This window comes from Microcaecilia unicolor, chromosome 7 (assembly GCF_901765095.1).
Source record: "Microcaecilia unicolor chromosome 7, aMicUni1.1, whole genome shotgun sequence".
NCBI lineage: Eukaryota > Metazoa > Chordata > Amphibia > Gymnophiona > Siphonopidae > Microcaecilia > Microcaecilia unicolor.
In genome coordinates, this window is record NC_044037.1 from 242,716,801 (window position 1) to 242,735,966 (window position 19,166).

Here is a 19,166-nt window from a genome sequence, read left to right on the forward strand (position 1 = left end):
TGAAAGTAAGATGTTAGTGTGTAAAAAAAAAAAAAAGTGGGAATGAAGTGATGTTAAGATAGTAAATGGAAAATTTAAGTAGTAAATTTTACAGAAAAATTGTTACAGGTAACAATTTTATTTTTTTAGCCCGCACGAATGTAACCCATATAGGGTTAAATTATTTTACCTGGGATGCCTCTGAGGGTGAGCTCCGGGGTGGGGAACCCAGCATGGAACAGAGTAAGAAGGGGGAAGTGCTCCGGTGCACTTCTCCGGTGTTTTTTTATTTTCTAAATGTGTTGGCGGGCGTGCTGTTGGGTGGCACGCGCTGAGGGGAAGCCACGAGGAGGGAGAGAAGCAGCTGATGGCACGAGCCAGATGCTGGCTTGTGCCAGGCAGTGCAGCAGGCGCGTGCAGAAGAAAACTTAAAAATAAACACAGTTAAATGCTAAATGAGGTAAGGAAAATGTATTCAAATATGTGTAAAGTGCTGTATATTGCTGAAAATGTCATAATTTAATGTAAAGTGTATGTTTATAGGGGATTGCAAAGTGTTAGGTTAGTGCAGGGGCTCATGCTGGGCTTGTGCCATATATGACATACTTAAGTTCTAAACGGCTTGTGTGGCAGTTGGGAGGTAAGCTAAAGGCTGTGCAGACCTGTAAAACTGGTCTCTGCGCAGTTCAGCCAAGAAATACATTTAAATTGAGTTTTGAGAGGTTTGGGTAATCAATTAAAAATATTGGTGTGTGTCTGCAGTGGGAAAACTTAATTTTAAAAGCCACTCGCGTGTTGTCAGGAGGCTTTAGGCAAGTGATTTTGGTTTGGATGGGAAAGCTGTTGCCTGAATCTTAATTTAACTTCATATGTTAGAAGTGTCTTTGATAAATAAAATATTTGGGCGCAGTACCAGTCTGGCTCACTAATAGAAGTGAACTTGTAAGGAACTGGTGTGAGTTTCAAAATACTTCTGTGAGGGGTTATCTGCCTTGTGACAAGGTTTAACTAAATAATCACCCCAGTAATTGTGAGCTTCATCAATTTAAGGAAGAGGGGAAAAAAAGTCTCATGATTATAATACCCCTGTCTCTGAAAGAGCGGTGACCTGCTGCAGAGAAAGAAAAAAAAAAAAAATCAACACATAGGATTTAATAATCCTAGTGCTTATATTAAATTGTGATACATTTTGGGGGATTTATTGGTTTGGGAGGGTTTAGATAGGGATGTTCAATCATATTTTATTTTACCTGGGAACAGCTAGATAGGGAAAGGAATAATTATAATGAGCCACTGCATATTAATATGAGTGGACTGGATAGAAAAGGTTTAAGGTTTTTCTTATTAAGTTGGTTACAGCTTAGAGTAGTAGGTCCTTCGGAGGAGTTCCAGTTCCTGCCTGCAGTATACCCGCTATCATCTTGAAAAGAAAAACAGCACGGTACCGGTACCCAACAATAAAAGAGAGAGAGATTCATACAAAAGTGCTGGAGAGGAGTATCCTTTAATATATCAGCCAGAATCAACCAGGCCCTGTTTAAAAACATTGACTTATAATACTTACCTTATTTTTCCTTGAAGAAGTTCCTGCAAAAGAAAACACAAAACAAAGAATCAGCTCTTACAGTTGTTGAGAATTTAAGAAATACTGTACTGTTGTGTTATATATATTAGAGAAGAAAATTTTGTTAGATTAGTAAATATACTTATCTAATTTGTCTTTGCGATTTGGTGATGTGAGCCATGATATACCTATAAGAAGAAAAGGGAGAAAAAACACAAACTATACTTACCTGCTTGATGGATGAGGGACCTGAAAAAGAAATAATAATAAAGAATCAATTCTTATAGAAGAGGGGAATGTTTAGACAAAACTTTAAGATTAAATGCATATTTAGTTAATGAATTTTGCTAAGATCAAATTATACTTATCTGATAAAACGTAGGAGAAGTTGATCTGTTGGATTGTTGATGTACTAAAAAAAAAAATATTGAATTTGTTAAACGGATCTGAACTTTACACATACCCATCATATAAATAAAAATAATAAGTTATTGAATTATCAATGTAAATGTCATTTGTTTTCCTGAGTTACATTAAAATATATAACCAATTTAGTTTTATTTCCTCTTCCCATTTTAGAAATGGGGAGACGGGGTTAGTTTTAATGTCTGTACTTTAACCCTGTCCGATACATGATATTTTGCCCGAGGTATGTTAAGGGTATTGTAGGGTGAAGTATCGTGTCCAGGGTGAGGTCACAGTTACATTAAGTCAGTCCAGTCTATTGAGTACTTAGGAGCACATTTTGATGCAGCAGTGGAAAGAGTTCCTCTCAAAGCACAGGGTGCTCAAGCTTCTTCAGATTTGTTGCTTCCTTCAATTTGTAGCTTCCCGAACTTGGGACTAAATGCTAGTCCTGGGATACATTGCGACAACTATCAAGGTAGTTCCTTGGGCTCAAGTGCATATGCACCCTCTCCAGAAGTCTCTTCTAAGGCAATAGTTGCCCCTCTTGCAGGACTGTGAGTGTTGTCTGCCTTGGACATGAGAAGTGAGGAAGAGCATGACTTGGTGGGTTCAGTCACACAATCTGCTCCAGGGAGTGTCCCTAGGTGTCCCAGTTTGGTTGGTAGTGACAATGGAAGCCAGCCTTTATGGATGAGGAGCCCACTGCTAAAACTAGGTGACTCAGGAGAAATGGACTTATTCCAAGGCATCCTGTTCCTTCAACCATCTGGAACTGAGGATGGTATGGAAAGCCTTGCTTTCCTTCTGGTTGATAGTGACAGGCAGAGCGGTATGAGTTTTTCTGACAATGCAACAGTTATGATGTACGTCAAGAAGCAAGGAGGCATGAAGAGTACAACAGTAACCCAAGAAGTGTCTCTTCTTTGCTGAGCTGAACACCACCTCTTTGATCTCTCAAGGGCCCTTCAGGAATTCAGAATGTTCAGGCAGATTTCTTAAGCAGGTATTCCCTAGATCAGAGGTTTTCAACCCAGTCCTTGGGGCACACCCAGCCAGTTGGGGTTTTCAGGATATTCCCACTGAATTCAATGGGGATATCCTGAAAACCCCAACTGGTTGGGTGTGCCCCCAGGACTGATTTGAAAACCTCTGCCTTAGATCCATGGGAATGGAAGTTGTTGCAGCCAACATTCAGTCTCCTAATGAGTCAGTGGAGGCTGCCTGTTGTAGATCTCTTGGCATCAAGATCCAGCACTGAAGTGCCTCAATTCTTCATTTCTCAGAGCAAGGTTCTGAAGGCCAAGATGCACTATTAATTCGGCCCTAGCCTCAGGTGGATCTGCTTTAAGTCTCGTCCCACATAGCCAGTGGTGGGCCAGCTTCTTCACAAGATCACTTCTCATCCTGTCCAGGTGGTCCTGGTTGGTCTGGACTGATCCAGGAGACTGTGGCACATGGATCTCATTCAATTCCAAGTAAATTGTTCCCTCCAGTTTCCTCTAGAGAAGGGACTGGTAATGGAGAGTCCAGCTCTCTCTTGTCTTACAGCCTGGCTGTTGAGTGGTCATGCCTGAGGCAGTGATTTCTATCTTCTTCCAGGCTGGAAAGCATTCCACCTTGGTAGCCTGAGTGAGGGTTTAGAGGGTGGTTGAGGCCTGGTGTTCTGGCAGAGCCTTGCCTTTTCAAATCTCCATTGCTCATATCTTAGTGTTTGCAAGAAGGTAACAAGAATGATTTGGCAGTAGGCTTCTTGAAGGTTCAGGTCACGACTTGTGCTTTTTTTTGAGACCAGTTGGAGAAGACTTCCTTAGCAGCTCATCTCGATGTAGGGTGCTTTTTGAAGGGCAAAATGTGGTCCGACTGTGAACTTCCTTTCCCAATTGGAGTCTAAATTTTGTTCTCAGAATGTTGGGTCAGCCACCTTCTGAACCCTTGAAGAATGTGCTGTTAAGGATCTTGCCTTAAGACAGTGTTCCTCCATTCTTTCAGTTCACAGTTTTGGAGTTGCAAGCCTTGTCTGCTACATAGACAAGGGGGAAGCCACTGCTTATCCTGGGATTGGTAGCATGGAATCTTGCTACTATTTGGGATAATGCTAGGTACTTGTGACCTGGATTAGCCACTGTTGGATGCAGGATACTGAGCTAGATGGACCATTTGTCTGACTCAGTATGGCTATTCTTATGTCCTATAGAGATCCCTTTCTCTGCTTTACAGAAGCTGGTATCTCAATATGTATGGAGCCATTCTTTCTACCAAAAGTAGTCTCTATTTCACTTGAACCAGCCTCTCAATCTTCCCTCCTTTAGGAAAGAAGAATGTTGAAGATTTTAAGACCCTGAGTCTGCTGGATGTTCACCAAGTCTTTAATGCATTATTGTAAGTTACTAATGAATTTTGTAGGTTGGACAAATTATTTGTCCATTTGGTGGCGTGAGTAAAGGATAGTGAGTAAGTCCACTATCACTCAGTGGCTTAAAGAATTTTCTTCTGCCTATATTTTAATAGGGAAGCAAATTCCCCAGGATTTGAGAGCCCATTCTGCAAGAGTAGTTTAGACTTGATGTGGCCAATGTGAGCAGATGTGACAATGGAGCCAAGGTTCTTAGGTCAGGGGTTCTGAATCCCACCCATCCTAAGTAGTGCCTTGCCACCTCCCACAGGTTCCGGACTAGTCTGGTGAGGACAATAAGAAAGGAAAAATTAAGTGTAACCTGCTGATTTTCTTTCCTTGAGTCCCACCAGACCAGTTTCCCTCCCTGCATTTCTGTGATTTGAACTTCATAATAATTTTTGTCATATTGCTGTTTTTCTTGCTGTTTGCCAAAAAAAGGGAAAATAAAACACCAATAAATTAAAGAGGGAATGATGGAAGGTAGAGAAGAGGATGTTGAATGTTTGGCATTCAATCATCATTGCTCTGTTATTGAAATACTGAGCACCTGAGGCTGCAGGGTGCCCCTTATACTACAGGGCTAGCACCTGCTAGTCAATGGACACAACCCACATATTCTGGACTAGTCTGGTGGGACTCTAGCAAAGAAAATTAGAAGGTAAGACTTAATTTCTCCAACTCTCCTCAGCCTCAGTAGTAGGGGACCGTATGTATAAATATAACTCTCATTGTGGCTAGCACTATGTCGTAGACAGTAGTAAAGCAAAATCATTATATGCATATGTCCGTTTAATAGCCAATAACAATTATTTTATTATCACACCCATGCAGCTATAGAGCAGCGCATACAACAGATATGTTCATAGAATTTTTAAAAAATGTTTTTGTCTAGTCCTCTGTGTGTATATGTATAATCCATGAAACCTTTCAAGTACAAATGAATGCAGCTGAGTAATTCTGGCAGACAATATTGCTGAAGAAATTGTTAAGATTGAATATACCATTATATAACAAGCAGCAGAGATTTTTTCCATATCAAGTTTGTGCTCATGAAGTGATCTCAAAAGCTAGTTGCAAATTTATTATGTCAGTTTATTTAAAAGATATGAACCCTTATATCTCTGTTTTTCCCCATGAACAAGCCTGATTGATGTCATCACTAGTTGCAGGGATGGAACAGCTTTCTCAGAGCCCAGAACGTAGCATACAGTTCTAAGTATATGTAACACTTTTCACATGTTGTGATTTGTCCATTTCCTCGGTTCTGTTTTTTTCCTATTCAGTTTAATGGATTCTGAACAAAGCTCTCCTGATTTTTTGGGGGGGTTTTTGTGTACAAGTTACTGAGTTACTTTTGATGCTGTATTTTATTGAATTATTGTTTCTCCTCTTTAGTCATGTCAGAGTCAGGGCCTAGTGTGACAGAAGAATCCAGAACTTCGGCATGCATTCCAAATGTTTTAGTCTGTTTGGGTGCAAATCACAACCAGAACAATTGTAAGCATTGTGCTCGTATGTTTCCTCAATCCTTCAAGAATCACCTCAGTCACCTTCACAACCTCTATAGAGCTGACAAAAAGCTGCTTCAGTTGCAGAAGGATCAAAAGAGGGTCATCTTTGCACAGAAGTCTGTAAGCTCAACACATGTGAGTGGAGAATCTTCCGTGGTACCACTTGTGGGATCAAAAGTCCAGTCACCCAAGTGGACCACCAGATAACACTTACTGTCACTGTTTCCTTGATTCTGCAAAAGATGTTTAATGAATCTGTGAAAGAATATTTCAAGGACTTGCCAAATGTTTAATACCAACAACCCAGCAAGATCCATATCATTCCACAGGCATTACTTCAGCACAGAGAAACACTTGCCTTCTGAAGACCCTGTAGTATCTTTACTATCTACTTTGGAGTCACAGCCTTCCTACTCTTAAGTATCCAGTCTTTCACAAATGAAGGCGATCTTGGATTTGCTTGTTTTTCCGATCTCTGTAGAGGATGTGGAGGGATATTCAACAGGAATCTGTTCTGGTCTTTCTCCACCTCCATCGATAAATGAACCTTTCTGTTAGGACATCTTTTTCTCTGGACTTGTGCACTGGATGACAAAAGAGATGCCTTGTCTGCTGTAGCAGAAGTAGAACCACATGCAGACAATTTTTGGCATCCTAAAGTACATAGTGTCACCAAAGGCTACAGTCATAATAAGAATCTGGCTCGCGAGAAGTCCTTTAAGATAAATGCAGTGTTTTGTAAGAAATTTAGATGTTTTTGCACAGTTTGAACTGAACATTTTATGGGTGTTATTTCTTTAGGACACTTGATATGAACGGAATTTTTTTGCCAGTGGTGAAGAGTAGATCTTATTGTTGATGTAGCTCTATAAATCGCTACATTTGGAGCTCTTTGAGGCTTTTCCTTCCTGTTCTGATACAATGAATTGATACTGGATGTTTTTCTTCTCTCATTGAGTGGAACGTATAGTTTAGATTGCATGAAATATAAGATCCAGCTGGCCCCAGATTTCAACAATTAACAGCCTTTACATTCCTCCATTTGTTGTTAAAACAGGTACGAGGAAAGACAATTTTCTAGTACTACTCTTGGTAAAGATCCACAGCTCTTTAGACCATTTTGACAAAAATGTATTTCTCGGCCCAACAATTTAAAACATTTTTACTACTATAAGTGTCTTACCTTATAAAAATATAACCTCAACAGACAAAGTGTATTGTGTTTGTCAAGCCTTGAGAAAGGGCTCAACTAAAGTAGGCTATGCACGCTTAGTCAAAAACAGCAACTTTCTTTTTGACTTTGACCATCTATTGCACCCCAAAAGCCTTGCACAATATACAGCCTGCCCTTCCTTGGGGGTGCAGGTTTATTTCATCCGGGGTGTATGATTGGAACAGGCAGTTGACATTGGTTCATTATTTGGTCTCCAGTTCAATCCTTATGCTAGATTTTGCCTGCCATACACCCCTACCAAGCTCTTAGAAATCTCTCTCATCCTCCGCCTGTCCAATGCTGTAGAGCCAGTCCCACCACTGGAAAGGGATCAGAGCTTCTACTTTTCTCTCCTCCAATCAGCAAACCCCAGGTGTACTGCTTTTTTTTTTTTTTTTTTTTTTATTGGCATAACCTCCCCCCACCATACACACACACACACACACAATTCCACTTATAGCAAACACTTTGCACAAATTTCAGTAATCGCTAAGCACCCTGATTCTCAGCAGAACTGGTTTCCTCCTCTTAAAAGATTGGTAGTTCTGGCACTGTGCAGGCTCTAGTATTTAATCGTTCAAGAGAAGGGTCATCTCTATCCCAGTCTAAAGCCCCTAACCTTTACAGTGTGGAGAATAAGCAATGTTGAGACTGTTCTAGGACTACAAGTGCCTATACAGGACATAGTAGTGGAAAGAAAACTGTCTTCCAGGTATACTAATGCTGTCAGATGGACAAAATTTTCCATTTGGTGCGTCATGAATGGTCAGAATCCCATTATGGATCCTCCTATCACCATACTGAAATACTTCTACCTTTTTTTAAATTTTGGACTTCAAATGTCTTCCATCAGGTACGTCTTAATACTCTCTGTATCTGTCACTTCTGCCTTCTCAATGTCTCATCATTTCAGGCTTCCTGTCAAACTGTTAGTGCAGAGGCCTCTTGTACCATGGGATCTTGATGTTCCAGCTACCCTTAGGAAGTTGCTGTTTGAACCACTGGAGTCTGTTTGACTCAAAACACCATACATGGAAAGTGCTCTTCCTAGTAGCTGTTACCTGAGCTAGAAAAATAAGTGAACTCCAAGCACTAGTAACTTAAAACCGCTCCTACAGTTTCATCATAACAAAGTAGTTATTTGAACTTACCCAAGTTTTTATCCATGGTAGTAGCACCCTTTCGTATCAGCGAGAACATAGTTCCTCATAGGAATTTGCACAAGAAACTCTTTACACTGTGGGCCTTCAACTACTACCTCAAAGAACTGAATCGTTCAGGAAATCCATGCAGCTTTTTGTCGTCTTCAACCCCAGCAGAACTAGCATACTGGTCACCAAAGACCACATTGGCAGGGATCTTGCATACAGTTCTGTTGTGAACATATAAGTATTTGTCTTAGCACTAAATCTCATCAGAGATACTGCAGCTATGGTGAACTTTTAAAGTCTGCTTCATTGGATTTAATTTGTAAAGCAGCTGCCTAGTCCTCGCTTCATACATTTACTTCACTACTGCTTTGACCAAGGCACAGTAAATGACAATGTCTTGGTCAAACTGCACTGTCCAACCTGTCAGTGTGATGTGGCAACTTTTACACTGCTATTTCAGTGTGAGCTGCTTCTAAGTATGGCCAGTGAGCAATCCTAAGCTTTGAGTCAGACACAATGTTTGTATGTCAATGGAGGAATCATGAGGGGCATAATCGAAAGAGACGTCCTTGCAAACGTCCCGATCCAGGGGCGGGGAAACCAGTATTTTCGAAACGAGATGGATGCCCATAATATGGTCAGGGACGCCCAAATCCTGAGAGATGGTCATCCCTAGACTTGGTCGTTTCTGATTTTTGGCTATAATGGAAACCAAGGACATCCATCTCAGAAATGACCAAATGCAAACCATTTGGTTGTGGAAGGAGCCAGCATTTGTAGTGCACTGGTCCCCTTGACATGCTAGTACACCAACCGGGCACCCTAGGGGACACTGCAGTGGACTTCATAAATTGCTCCCAGGTACATAGCTCCCTTACCTTGTGTGCTGAGCCCCTCAAAATCCCCCCCCCCCCCCCACAACTGTACACCACTACCATAGCCCTTACGGGGGAAGGGGGGCACCTAGATGTGGACACAGTGGGTTTGTTGTGGGTTTTGGAGGGCTTGCTATTTCCTCCACAAATGTAACAGATGGGGGTGGGGGGCTGGGCCTGGGCCTGCCTGCCTGAGGTTCACTGCTCCCACTAAAACTGCTCCAGGGACCTGCATACTGCTGTAATGGACCTGAGTATGACATTTGAGGTTGGCAATCAGTATTTTTAAAAATGTTTTTTGAGGGTGGGAGGGGGTTAGTGACCACTGGAGGAGTAAGGGGAGGTCATCCCCGATTCTCTCCAGTGGTCATCTGGTCATTTCGGGCACCTTTTTGTGCCTTGGTCGTAAGAAAAACACGACCAGGTAAAGTCGTCCAAGTGTTCGTCAAGGACGTCCTTGTTTCTTTCGATTATGGGTTGAGGACGTCCTAGTATTAGGCACACCCAAGTCCCACCTTTGCTACGCCTCCGATATGCCCCCTTGAACTTTGGCCCTCCCTGCGACGGAAAGCAGTTGGGGGATGTCCAAAATCAGCTTTCGATTATAACGATTTGGATGACCCTGTGAGAAGGACCTCCATCTTCCGATTTATGTCGAAAGATGGGCATCCTTCTCTTTTGAAAATGAGCCCAATTGTTACTTACCTATAACAGATGCTTTCTGTAGACAGCAGGATTGATAAAGCACACAGTCCTTCCCACCTCCTTGACAATTGCCTTGTTTCTTGACTCCTTGACAATTGCCTTGTTTCTTGAGCTTTAAAACTAACCAAAGAGCTGAGGAGACCACTGCATGTGGGAGGGGGCCACGTATGCTCAGAAGTTAGTTCTGAACTCTGGGAGAGCTAATCCGTCCTGGTGAAGTACAATGACATCACCCAGTTGTGTTCTTGATCCGTTCTGCTGTCTTTGAAAACACGTGTGTTAGAGTGAGCAAAAATGTTTAAAAAGCTTAAGTTAGCTGTTATACCCTTTTCAGGAGCTTGTACTGAATATGTTGACCTTTTTAAACAAAGCTGTAACAATAAAAGTGGCTTTTATTAATTATGTTTTTTAGATAAGACTGATTCAGAGCCAAAAGCTGAAGATACCTCAAGTGTAAAATGTCCCCATAAGGTTCAGGATACACCATGGATCTCATTTAAAGACAATTGTTATACTTTTCTGATATCCCATAAAAGATGGAAATCTGTTTTACCATATGAATCGCATCACGTATGCAGGACGTTGAGTAAGTAATTTATATTTAAAGTATTTCTTATAGTCTTCGTGGTTAGATTTTTTTGTGTTTTGTGTTTGGAGGCTTGCAGATGAATGATGTGCACAGTATGGGAGGTGAGGAAAAGTAGTCTTTCAGCCAAGTGATTTGATTCTTAAGTCAAATAGCTTTCCCACTAAAACCCTGAGAACTACAATACCAATTAGGGCTGAACAGAATATTCAATTAGATTCGGCCCTGAATAATACTCCAAATACATTATTCATATTCGGCCGAATAGTGATTTAAATTCAAATACAAATAATCTAGGGCTGTACTGTGCTAAATCCTACTGAAATAAACACTTGATATCTGATTTCACATTGCTTCTTTTATTATTTGTTATGTAAAGCTCATGCCCATTATTCGTATTCGGCCAGATAATATTTTTCATTATTTGTATTTGGCCAAATAGTAAAATATGCTATTCGGTACAGCTCTACTACCAATTAATGATATAAAAAAGTGTCCGTCTCTGGGAAGACATGACTAAAGTCATGTCTCTTCTTCATGTTCAATTGTGAAGCGCTGCGTACGACTGGTAGCGCTATAGAAATGATTTGTAGTAGTAGATCCAAAATAGTGAGAGTGGGCAATTTTCATGTCATCGATTAATGAGCAGTCTGAAAAAGGTGCATGTTTGAACATCTGTAACTTTATTTTTTCACATAAAAGGATGAGGTTTGGACTGTTGTATTACAAATTGTTTACCCTAATAGAATTCATTAAAACTAAGGCTGCAAGTTAATTGCAGTTAACTACATGATTAATGCATCAATCATTAATTGCAATTAAAAAAATTAATCATAGCCAAAGAATTTAATCACATTGCAGCATCTGCTGTCTCCTCCTCTGCTGTCTTCCACTCCCAACCCAGACTGTCCTCTATGACCCCCTGCACTTCAGCCTATCTTAAAAATGGTCTTCTGTTGGTCTCACTGACTTGGACTCCTGTCTTTCCTTCTTTCTTGAACCTTCATCTACTTCCCTCATTCTTGAGGATTTTACATTCATGCTAATGATCCCTCTTATGTTTCTCAGTTTGTCGCTTTAACATCCTCTTTCATTCTTCACTACCCCTACTCACCAGAATGGCCACTGTCTTGATCTTATCTTCTTCTCCAACTGCTCACTCTCCAGTTTATGTGCCTTAGCTCCTTCCCCTATTTGACCATCATCTGGTAACTTTCACACTTAATCACCCCCCCCCCCCCCCAGTCCCATTCAACTTCTACCAATATATTTAGGAATCTTTAGGCTATTGACCTTTCTACTCTGTCCTCCAGTATTTCAAACCTCTTCTCAACCCACTGTGTTATCCAAGTCTGTCAATGAGGCTGTCTCTTCATATAATACTGTTCTCTCCTTTGCCCTGGATACTCTCGCTTCTTCCATTGACCGTTCTGTAAGGCATGCCAAATCCCAGCCTTGTCTGACTTCCAGAATCCACTACCTAAGTTCCTGTGCCCGATCTGCTGAACGCCTTTGACTGAAATCCCATGCTGACTTCATATATTTCAAATTCTTGCTTACCTCCTTCCAATCTGCTCTTTCACTTACCAAACAGGACTACTACATCCAGTTGACAAACTCTCTTGGCTCAAACCCTCAACGTCTCTTTGCTACACTGAACTCTCTCCTCAAAGTTCCTTCATCTCCATCTCCCCCTTCACTTTCTCCCCAGACTCTGGCTGAGTACTTTCATGATAAGGTTCACAAGATTAACCTTGAATTCTCAACCAAGTCACCTCGACTTCTCCTTCCCTCAGTCCATTCTGTCAACCCTCCTTCAAACCCTGCCTCCTTTTCTTCCTATAGCCTCCAGAGTTTAAAAAGGGGTTGGACGGTTTCCTAAAGGACAAGTCCATAGACAGCTACTAAATGGACTTGGGAAAAATCCACAATTTCGGGAATAACTTGTATAAAATGTTTGTACGTTTGGGTAGCTTGCCAGGTGTCCTTGACCTGGATTGGCCGCTGTTGGGGAGAGGATGCTGGGCTTGATGGACCTTTGGTCTTTTCTCAGTATGGCATTACTTATGAACTTATATATTGAGTGGGCAAGGCCTCAAATTTTTCAAGGTTTAATTTGAATCCCAGCAGATAATGACCATCAGGCATTACTGGTTATGTAATATTAGTCTGTTAAAGCAGGTCAACTTTTTCATCTTTAGATGACATACCATGAGCTTCTTGGTGTATTTTAAATTGTATGATTTAGAGACATTTATTTATTTAGATTTTGCTCACACCTTTTTCAGTAGTAGCTGAAGGTGAGTTACATTCAGGTACTCTGGATATTTCTCTGTCCCAGGAGGGCTCACAATCTAAGTTTGTACCTGAGGCAATGGAGGGTTAAGTGACTTGCCCAAGATCACAAGGAGCAGCAGCGGGGATTTGAAACTGGCCACCGTAAATGTAGTGTAGACTCTGAAATTCATTTATTTATTTACTTAGTTGAATTTTGCTGGCATCTTTTTCAGTGGTAGCTCAGTGTTAGTTCGCTAGATATTTTTCTGTTCCTGGAGGACTCACAAACTAATTTTGTTTCAACAGATCCAGATGCATATGTTTTGAGCATTCGAAATGAAGAGGAGAACCATTTTGTTGTGGAACAGCTCAAACCCTTTAGAAGTCTGGTGAATTGGATATGGTTGGGTGTTATCTACAATAGCGTTGGTGAGTCATTGTCCAGTAAATAGTGTAAGGCAAACTGAAGGTGTGTTGAAACTTGGCCGTATCTTCCAGCATGAACTAACTTACTTATAAATAAAAAAAAATTCACAAAACCTTAAACTTAAGAAAGTAAGGGGGTCTGTTTTCAAAGTCTTTGGTCCACATCGACATACTTAATACAATGTGCCCAGATTTTTATGGTCTGAAAAGTACATCCACAACTTTAGCTTTTCGCTTTTCTTAGATAGATAGTTTTATTTACAGAATAAGTCTTACCTTTATGTCTAATGAACCTTAAAAGGGATTGCAGAATTTAAAAATCCAGATTAGAGAAGTCCTGTTTTAGTGATTCTAATTCTTTCATAGTGGATCACTGCCCATAATGGCCATATGTGTGCCGTAAATATCCATTCTCGCTGTAGAAAATATATTGCCACTTTTCATCACATTTACCGGTGTCTGTAGACAGAAGTAAAGCCGAATGGTGAGAGCCTATTCATTAAAAACTCAGCATTTCAGAGTGGCCAGCCATTGTCAGATATGCTGAATTGTAAAACTCAGGAGAAAGATAGTAGGTATATCTAGAAGTGACCTGCTGAAAGTTCAGCAGAGGGGGCTAATTAGTTACACCATAGCAGAGAGATTAAATGAATTCTTTGCTTCGATCTTCACCAAGGAAGATTTGGGAGAGATACTGGTGCCAGAAATGGTATTCAAAGCTCACGAGTCAGAGAAACTGAATGACATCTCTATAAACCTGGAGGATGTAATGGCTCAATTTGACAAGAGTAGCAAATCTCCTGGACCGGATGGTATTCATCCCAGAGTACTGATAGAATTGAAAAATGAACTTGCGGAGCTATTAGTAATATTTAAGTTATCTTTAAAATCAAGCATGGTCCCCTCCGAAGGGACACCACCTTGTAGGGGTGGAGGGGCTTGTGTGTTTCAGTGACTTAGAGGGCTATGCTTAAGGCTTACCCATATCAGACAGGCCTCTGAGGAGAAACCAAAGAGTGTCCCAAACTGGGAGAGTAGTAAGATGGTGACCTGAAGTTCGTATGCCCAACGGCCCAGCTGCCCTCTGAAGTTTCGTCTTCTTTACATAAATTTCCTCTCTGCAATTGCAGTTACCTTAACTAAGAGGAAGGGGACAACCGGTGGTCAGCCGCCAATGGCCAGCGTTTTATCCCCTGAGCAGCAAGTGCAGGACCGCTGTGTGAAGAACTGCCCACAGATGAAAGGGTTGGCGAGTCCTTTGATTAGCGCCGGCGAAGGAGCATCGATGCTCTTGGACCTGGAAAAACAACTCCATCGCTCCCGAATTATTCAACCACCATGCCCAAAGGAGTGGAGGAGTAAATTAGAGGTATATGCTGAAACGGAAGACGTTTACAGCAGAACCCGAATCGTTGGAACCACTCCTAAACACCTATGAGAAATCAACTTGGAGTTTTTGGCTCCCATGGAGGTTACATTGAATACCATCTGGAAGGCGCTTCGGGACCTAACGGTGGCAGTAAATAATTTTGTTTCAGATATAATTTTATTAGAGAGTTACATGGACAATTCAACTGAACCCTTTGAGAGAAAAAAATTGATATAACAAATGATTCTACATGAGCAAGAAGTGGTTATGATGTTGAAAATGATAATAGACCAGAAATTTTGAATAATAAAATGAATATTATTATAGATGATTAATATCGAGATTATTGTTTTTCCCAGAGTTCCGGGTATGACTCCTAAAGTTTTCCTCAGAAATATTTCCTCAAATTATTACTTTAAAAGGAGTGAAGCCTATGAAGACTGGGATTACTTTAATCAGTGGGATTTGAATTAGAGACTTAAGTATAAGTATTGTTAAATAACTTCAGGTTTTTAAAAGAGAATGTAATCAGATGTATTATTTCTAACTAATATTGGACAATAAGTATGTTTACAATGAAATGATTTGACTATACACTGTATTGGCCTTGAAGAAGCCAACCAGATGATCAATGTGGAATAATGAATTGGACGAGTAATATCTGGGGATAATCAGGTTAATACCACAGGTTTTTTTTCTGTTTACTGTTCAATTGATCTCCTTATCTTGTTTCACTCTCCTATTTAGTGGTCTAAGGAAGAGAATGGAATTACCTGACTGAAATAATTCCTACATATTACTTTCTCTGTATTTCCAGCAAGTTGTTTTATCTCTTGTAAAAATTTAAATGGTTATAAATAAAAAATTTAAAAAAAAAATCAAGTCCTGCTCCAGGATTTTCTTCTGTGAAAACAGAACAAAAGTATCTATTTAGCAAATTTGCTTTTTCTTCATCATTATCTATATAGTGGTTCTCAGCATCTTTCAGTCTCACAATTCCCTTTTTAGTCTTCCTCCTTTCACTAATATACCTGAAAAAAGTTTTGTCACCCCTCCTTACATTTCTAGTCATTTGTTCTTCCGCTTTCGCCAGACGTATCTCTCTCTTGGCTTCTTTCAGTTTCCTCCGGTATTCCTCCCTGTGTTCCTCTTCTTGAGTCTTTCTGTATTTCAGGAACGCCAACTCTTTAGCCTTTATTTTCTCAGCCACTTGTTTGGAGAACCATATCGGTTTCCTTTTTCTCTTGCTTTTATTTACTCTCTTTACATAAAGGTTTGTGGCCCTATTTATAGCTTCTTTCAGCTTGGACCACTGCCCTTCCACTTCTCGTTCATCCTCCCATCCCATCAGCTCCTTCCTCAGGTATTCCCTCATTTACTAAAGTCAGCACGCTTGAAATCCAGGACTTTGATTTTTGAGTGGCCGCCCTCCACTTCAGCCGTCATATCAAACCAAACCGTTTGGTCACTGCCGCCCAGGTGGGCACCCACTCGGACATTTGACACACTATCCCCATTTGTGAGCACCAGATCCCTCCCTCCCTCGTGGTTCTGTCACCATTTGTCTGAGCAGAGCACTTTGAAAAGCATCCACGATCTCTCTACTTCTTTCCGATTCCGCAGACGGAGCTTTCCAATCTACATCCGGCAGATTGAAATCTCCCAGCAACAGCACCTCTCTCTTCTTCCCAACTGCTACCAGATCTTTATCTAGATCCTCCAATTGCATCGGAGGTCTGTAGACAACACCGACATGTACAGAGGTTTTATCATCTCTTTTTAAGGTGATCCATATTGCTTCTTCCTTTCCCCAGGTCCCTGACATTTCAGTTGCCTCGATGTCATTTCTCACATACAGAGCTACTCCTCCCACCTTTTCAACCCTCTCTATCCTTCCTAACTAGATTATAGTTAAAAAAAAGGTTTGGATAGCTTCCTAAAAGAAAAAGCCCATAAGCCATTATTAAAATGGACTTGGGGAAAACACACTACTTTATTTCTAGGATAAGCAGCATAAAATGTATTGTACTGTTTTGGGAGCTTGCCAGGTACTTGTAACCAGGATTGGTCACTGTTGTAAACAGAATGATGGACCTTTCGTCTGTCCCAGTATGGCAATACTTATGTTCCTATGATGCCCAAAACAGATTCTCCTGCTCTTTTAGTCCTGTTTCGTTAGCATCTGTCACTTCTAACAACTTATCATTCTTAGTCATTTTGCTGGTTTTCTGCATTGCAGAATTTCTTCTGCTACCTTCTTTCCTTTGCCAGTGCATAATACAGGAAATCCAAAGACAAAACACAGAGCTTTCCACACAACTGAAATGTCCTTAAAAGCAAATGTTTTGCAGAATATACCCTGTATGGCCATGTTTTGCCCTCAGGCTACATCAGGGTAAAAACATCAATAATTGGAAAAGACAAACATAGGTAATGAATGCAAATAAATTAACATTCAAAAAAACTTAAATACAAAATTATAAAGATCTCCATTACAACATCCAAAGAAATATTCCAAGTTTTTATTCAATAAGAAAAGATAGATTATCGAGTTCCTATAGGAAAGCTTGAAATGCATATTTTAGGAATTTGATTAAGGTGAAACATGAAAATTTGAATTCTTCATTTACTCCTATTCTCTTTCATTATATTAATCTGAGATCTGTTATTAATAAGACTCAGCTGATCTGAATGTTTTTAGAAGAGGGACAGCTGGGCTTCATAGCTATGACACAATCATGGATTCCAATGTTAGATTATCCTAGATTTGAGTTGTCCGGCTGGGTATAAAGTTTTGCATCTCCCTAGAGAAGGCAAGCGTGGGGAAGGATTACTTATATAAAAGTCTTTTTACTATTAAAGTTTTAGATTCTTATAGTTTCAACTCAATTAGAAATTTTATCCTGTCAGATACTGTAGATATTTTTCGAGGGTCCACTTTGACCATATTTTATTGTCCTCTCCAAAAATGTAATATGGCAGGGATTTTTTTCCATGATTTTACGATGAAAATTCCATGGGTATATTGATAAGTTTATTGGTTGTGGATATTAATGTCAAGTCAAATGCAAAGCGCTGATAAGGAAGGCTAAGAGGGACTTCAAAAAAAAAGATTGCGTTGGAGGCAAAAACACATACTAAAAGATTTTTAGGTATATTAAAAGCAGGAAGCCGGCAAAAGAATCGGTTGGATCTCTAGATGACCGAGGAGTAAAAGGGGCAATCAGGGAAGACAAAGCCGTAGCGGAGAGATTAAATAAATTCTTTGCTTGGTCTTCACCGAGGAAGATTTGGGTGGGATACTGGTGCTGGAAATGGTATTCGAAGCTGACGAGTCGGAGAAACTTAATGAATTCTCTGTAAACCTGGAGGATGTAATGGGGCAGTTCTACAAACTGAAGAGTAGCAAATCTCATGGACCGGATGGTATTCATCCCAGAGTACTGATAGAACTGAAAAATGAGCTTGCAGATCTATTAGTAATATGTAATTTATCCTTAAAATTGTGCGTGGTACCGGAAAATTATTATTTATTTAGATTTTGCTCACACCTTTTTCAGTAGTAGCTCAAGGTGAGTTACATTCAGGTACATTGGATATTTCTCTGTCCCAGGAGGGCTCACAATCTAAATTTGTACCTGAGACAATGGAGGGTTAAGTGACTTGCCCAAGATCACAAGGAGCAGCAGCGGGATTTGAACCAGCCACCTCTGGATTGCAAGACTGGTGCTCTAACCACTAGGCCACTCCTCCACTCCACTATATTGGGTGGCCAATGTAACGCCGATTTTTAAAAAAGGTTCCAGAGGAGATCCAGGAAATTATAGACCGATGAGTCTGACATCGGTGCTGGGCAAAATGGTAGAGACTATTATTAGGAACAAATTACAGAGCATATTCAAAAGCATGGATTAATGAGACAAAGTCAACATGGATTTAGTGAAGGGAAATTTTGCCTCGCCAATCTACTGCATTCTTTGAAGGGGTGAACAACATGTGGATAAAGGTGGGCCGGTTGATATTGTGTATCTGGATTTTCAGAAGGCGTTTGACAAAGTACCTCATGGAAGACTCCAGAGGAAATTGAAGAGTCATGGGATAGGAGGTAGTGTTCTATTGTGGATTAAAAACTGGTTAAAAGAAAACAGAGAGTAGGGTTTAATGGTCAGTATTCTCAATGGAGAAGGGTAGTTAGTGGGGTTCCCCAGGGGTCTGTGCTGGGACTGCTGCTTTTTAACATATTTATAAGTGACCTAGAGATGGGTGTAACTAGTGAGGTAATTAAATTTGCTGATGACACAAAGTTATTCAAAGTGGTTAAAACGCGGGAGGATTGTGAAAAATTACAAGAGGACCTTACCAGACTGGGAGACTGGGCATCTAAATGGCAGATGACGTTTAATGTGAGCAAGTGGAAAGTGATGCATGTGGGAAAAAGGAACCCGAATTGTAGCTACGTCATGCAAGGTTCCACGTTAGAAGTCACAGACCAAGAAAGGGATCTAGGTGTCGTCGTTGATAATAAGTTGAAACCTTCAGTTCAGTGTGCTGCTGCAGCTAAGAAAGCAAATAGAATGTTAGGTATTATTAGGAAAGGAATGGAAAACAAAAATGAGGATGTTATAATGCCCTTGTATCGCTCCATGGTGCGACCGTACCTCAAATATTGTGTTCAATTCTGGTCGTCGCATTTCAAAAAAGATATAG

The 19,166-nt window shown here is 40.5% G+C and overlaps 1 protein-coding gene across 1 annotated transcript in view; it reads left to right on the forward strand.

The window, feature by feature from the left end:
- The window catches only part of LOC115475119 (lymphocyte antigen 75-like), a gene marked incomplete at its 5' end in the record, with an annotated part of 231,824 nt that overhangs the window by 108,927 nt on the left and 103,731 nt on the right, over positions 1-19,166 (forward strand). Inside the window, 2 exon segments of the mRNA XM_030210860.1 lie at positions 10,214-10,387; positions 12,971-13,093. Of these exon segments, the coding sequence (XP_030066720.1) occupies positions 10,214-10,387; positions 12,971-13,093 (297 nt within the window).